This window comes from Tupaia chinensis, unplaced genomic scaffold (genome assembly GCF_000334495.1).
Source record: "Tupaia chinensis unplaced genomic scaffold, TupChi_1.0 Scaffold000198_1, whole genome shotgun sequence".
Classification (NCBI taxonomy): Eukaryota; Metazoa; Chordata; class Mammalia; order Scandentia; family Tupaiidae; genus Tupaia; species Tupaia belangeri.
This window is the reverse complement of record NW_006159673.1, coordinates 1,881,988-1,886,864: the sequence shown is the minus strand read 5'-3', so window position 1 is coordinate 1,886,864 and position 4,877 is coordinate 1,881,988. Positions and strand designations below refer to the sequence as shown.

Here is a 4,877-nt window from a genome sequence, read left to right as displayed (position 1 = left end):
GCTCTGCCATTCCTCTTGGTCTTCCTGCCAGTCATGGCTATGTGTGGGGAGGGGCCGTTGCTGGGAGTGGCTTTTCCTTACCTAGAAGAGCAATGACCTGACGCTGGCCCTCACTCACTTCTTCAGGATGGTGTGCCACACTGCTCTGGCGTTCCCAGGTTTCTGTGGTCACACATACTGTTCCATAACAGCCACACGTGCTTCCACCCCGCACCACACCCCTTGTGCACACTGTGACGTTTTTCCTTCACCACGGCCCTTAGATAGAGGCATCCTGGGTCCTTTCCTAGGCAAGGAGTGGGGTTCTGAGTGCGGAGGAGCGACAGCAGTGTGAGTCTCAGCTTCTGCCTGACCTGACTGTGACGTGGGAGTCTCAGGTGGCAGCACAGAGGGTGGCCAGCAAGCTGTGTTTCAGTCTTCTTTAAGTGAAGCCCTGTAGATATTCGGGATGTCCCTATACATTAAATATTGTGGTGGAGAAAAAGCAAAGTCCTTGTGATACTGGGTATTCTTTCCATGTGTCCTAGGAAGTCTTATGTACCCTGGCTGAGGAGCAAGGGTCCCCAGCTGCTCACGTGCAGCTGCAGCTGGCAATGTGGCCAGCCCCGCTCCTCTCATGTGGCAAAGCCTCAGTGTGTTTCAGGAGGACATCACAGGACAGCTCAGCACGCAGAGAGCACAGCTAAAACTGCTCTGAGTGTAGTAATGACAGTCGTCTCAAAGAACCGCATCGGCCAGCAGGTGGCGTGTGGTTAAGGTGCATGTATGGCCGGCTGCATGGTTTGAGTCCTGAACCCGGTGACTTGAAAAAAATGCACAGAGCACATGTGTGTGTGTGTGCCCAAAATTGTGAGAGGAGAATGGTGGAGAAGGGGTTTTGCTGTGGCCAATGCCCCAGGGGGTGATTTCTCACTTTCCCTCTCTCTCTGGTGAGTGCTGTAATCTTAAAAAAAACCGGCATCACTTAGAGTTCTGATCAGTAGATGGGTGTGTGCATGTTATATACACACACACACGCACACATATGTTTTACACACATGCTATATGTATGTGCACACATGTTATGCACACATGTTTTTATATATGCATTACATGTATATGTACCTATGTTATATATTCAGTGTTTTATGTGTTATGTGTATGTGTGCACATTATACACACGTGTCTTGCATGAATGTGTTACATATATGTATGTGGTGTGGGCACATGTGTGTTTTACATAAACTTGTGCTGCGTGCATATGTACACGTGTTGTGCACACATGTGTTTTGTGTACGTGTGTTGCCTGTGTATGTGCACGTGTTACATGTAGTACAGGTCCCGTTTTACAGCATCTGTCTCCTGCTGCTCAGGGGCCAAAGCCCTCACCCGAGCTCCCTTGCAGGGAAGGCGTGCCTGAGCTCCAGTTAAGTGCTGCTCTTTCCCCACCCTCTGGCTCTTGTCTGAAATTCCACTCTAAGAGCTTCTTTTTAGTTAAAGCCTCAATCTCTAATAAAATGAGAATGCTCCCTAAATAGGAATTATCGAAGTTGTTCTCTGTTAGGTACAAACAACTGAAGAGAAGGCAAAACAACATGAGGATGACAGGGCCATCGAGGGAGACGAAGTCACAGAACGGGAAAACTGGGGGCCGGGGGCCGGCGGGCGGGGAGTGGGCAGAGGCTCTGGAAGGCGGGGCCTGGAGGGAGGAGGACTGACGCTCAGGGACAGGCTTGGGGTGACTCTGCCCTGAGGTGGGGAGGCCGCGCCACCTTGGTTCTTCCAGGAAGCAGGGCCGCGGGGCAGCGCCCAGACCTCTGCTGCCTCCTTGCCAGGACTGGCTGCCGGCCACATCACCATGCTGATCTTCGGAGACGAAGCCCGCAACCACTTCGTGGTGACCGGCCAGGTGGTGGAGGACGTGCGCTTCGCAGAGAACGTGGCGAAGATGAACGAGGTCATCCTGTCTCCAAACTGCTGGCAGCTCTGTGACCGCAGGATGATCGAGATCGAGAGGTTCAAAGAGCACCGGGCAGCCAAGGTGGGTGTGAGGCCGCCGCGGCCGTTCTCGGTCAGGGCCAGAGCGGTGGCCGGCCGGCCTTCTGCTAAGGAGGCCACGTCCAGGACGGCGTGCCTGGGGGCGCGAGGAGCTGAGGGCAGGCTTCGCTGAGGCGCTGCATTTGGGGACTAGTGACTGGCTTAAGGTCAGGAGGGGAGGGGGCAGGAGGTGACAGCCGGGACTCCCCGTGGCTCTGTGTGGTGGAGAGCAGTGTGGCCAGGTGAAGGCCAACCACACAGAACTGTCCCAGGCTGTCAGGGCCACCGCGAGGGAGAAGCAGGGCTGCATGGCAGAGAGGGGATGGGACTGAGCAGCAGAGAGAGATAGAGAGACAGAGAGACAGAGCAGGAGGAGCCGGGCAGCCCACACCCTCTGGCCAGCCAGCCCTGCTTGCCCTGCCAGAGACTTCCGGGCACAGGAGCCCGAGCACAGCTCTCCCACTCCCCGCCTTCGCAGTCACTCCCCACGCCCTCAGAAACCGTCTTAATCTGGGGACCAGCAGGTAGCACAGCGGTTATGTGGCTGGACCCGCACGCAGTCGACCGTGGTCTGAGCCCCAGACCCCGCAGCTCAGACCGGGCGTGTGTGCGCGCAGTGCCCCAAACCCCGAGAGGAGAATGGAGAAGGGATTGGGGGTGGCCCTACCCCGGGGGCGACTTCTCGCTTTCTGTCTCTGTCTCTCTGTTCCTCTGGTGAATGCACATGCCCTTTAACAAAAATTTCTCTAAAAAGGAAATTGCTTTACTTTGGAATCAATTGCGCGTTGCCATTCACTGACTGAGGGCCATATTTGGGCTTCTCGTTTCCAGCCGGGTCCTTCGTGGAAGGCTGCAGGGTCTCTGCGTGTCCTCCCACCGCAGTTGGTGCCATTTTTACTGCTTCCCACAACCCGTGAAGTCTGTGGTCTCTTCTGTCTTTATGACCTTGACACGTAAGAAGACGGCAGATCGGGCATTTTGTCAGCTGCCCTTCCTTCTGGCGTTACCTGATGTTTTCTTATCTCGGGACTGCGTTCGGGTGGCATGAATACCAGAAAAGAGGTCGCAGCATGCTCAGGGTACACATCAAGGGCTCGCGGCCTTGTCACCGCCCAGGACGCCGCAGCGTGGTCCTAATACCCGATACGTTTTTCGGTGTCAGACCCTTCGTCCTCTCTCTTTTTTTTTTTTTTTAGCTTTTCTGCTTTAGGGCCCGTACACTCTCCAGAGAGAGAGGGACAGTGAGAAATTCCTCCTGAGGGACACCGTCCAGAGAGAGGACAGTGAGAAATCCCTCCTGGGGGAGGATGGCCACACCACAACCCCCTCTCCTCCATGGATTTTGAGCACCCACACACGTGTGCCTAGCGTGTTTCGGGCCTCTGGGTCCAGGACTTGAACCACAGAGTTGGCCATGTGAGATCCAGTGCTTTAACCACCATGCCACCTAGATGACCTTCTTTTTGTCCTTTAACGCTTATGAAAAAGCAATGACGTGGGGCCAGCCGGTGTCATGGTAGTTAAGGTGCTGGACTCCCACACGGGGCACTGTGGTTCTAGTCCTGGACCTGGCAGCTTGCTTTCTCATTTCCCCCTCCCTCTCCCTGTCTCTCTCTGGTCAAATAAAATAATAAAAGTAAGTAAAATTAGATCGATAATTCTTTAAAAAAGGCAAGAAAGGATATACCATTAAGCAGGTTTTATTTACATTAAAATGTGAAGAGGGCAGAGCAGAGAGAAGTTTCAAGGGTGGGGAGTGTAAGGGCCAGGCCCCAGAGCGGCCCTGAGTGTGCGAACTCTGAACGCTGAGGTCCTAGTGAACGACTGGAAAGACTTTCTGCAGTACCTTCCGTACACTCTCACGTCTGGGAGTCAGACGTCGGTGTCTAAGTGTGACAGTCACCGTCTGCCACTCCTAGTCATTCGGAAGAGGCTCTCTGACGCTCTGCTGCAAAATGACACTTGGAAGGGACCAGCAGGTGGTGTGGTGGTTGAGGGGCTGAATTCCACAGGGCTGATCATGGTTTGAGTCCCGAACCCAGTAGTATGTAAAAATCACACAAATATATATATATATATATATTTTTAATTGCACTTGAAGAATCCGACAAGCCTTGGAATTTTATTTTATTTTATTTAGGTGGCTCTCTTAAAACTACCCTCTGGCTTCAACTTTGACGACTTTTTCAACAAGTGTATGACCTTCATGAATTACTATCCTAGCGGTCAACGCAAACGTGAGTGTCCTTCGTGGGTGAGGGCTCGGCCTCCACCCGCAGCGACACCGCCCGGCCAGGGCCTGAGGCTCCCTGGCGAGTGGCAGCCCCTCAGCGCCTGCTGGCCTCCAGCTTCCCGCAGAGCAGGCCCCAGCCTGGCTTCCACTCCGCACCCTCCCGCACCCACTCCTTGCCCCTGTGCCATTTGCCAGTGCCCTCCGTGACCACAGAAACCGGGCTTCCTCGGATCCCATTTCCCTCCCGACCTGCAAGAGCGTCCTCAGAAGTGATCCGTGTCGTGGCCAGCGCTGTCCTGGGTGCCCTCACGTATCCGCTCAGCAGCGAACACGCACCCCCGTGCTCCTTGGGGCTGCCGGCCCTTCGGCGCGTGCGCTCACCCCCAGGTCCTCCCCCGGCAGGTGGCCGCTCCTGCCCCTGCCCCGTGTCCGCCCACCCTCACGTGTTGGTGCCCGCAGGGACCCGCCCTGACCGGCTCAGCCTCTCTGCTCACTTCATGGGGAGCCACTCACTTGTGCCGGGCGGGGCACCGAGTGTGAGAGACGCTTGCGCTTGTGCTCGGCGGCTGGCCCAGAGTCAGCCTGCGTCGTTACCGGTTAGCTGCCCAGCCGGGGCGGGGCAGGGGAG

General features: G+C 55.5%; 1 protein-coding gene across 1 annotated transcript in view; it reads left to right on the top strand.

Annotated features, from left to right (window-relative positions):
* ADCY10 (adenylate cyclase 10) overlaps nt 1-4,877 on the top strand; it is an 80,856-nt gene that overhangs the window by 18,723 nt on the left and 57,256 nt on the right. Inside the window, exons 6-7 of the mRNA XM_006147039.3 lie at nt 1,815-2,020; nt 4,157-4,253. Coding sequence (XP_006147101.1) covers nt 1,815-2,020; nt 4,157-4,253 — 303 coding nt within the window. The remainder of the gene's footprint in view (nt 1-1,814; nt 2,021-4,156; nt 4,254-4,877) is intronic.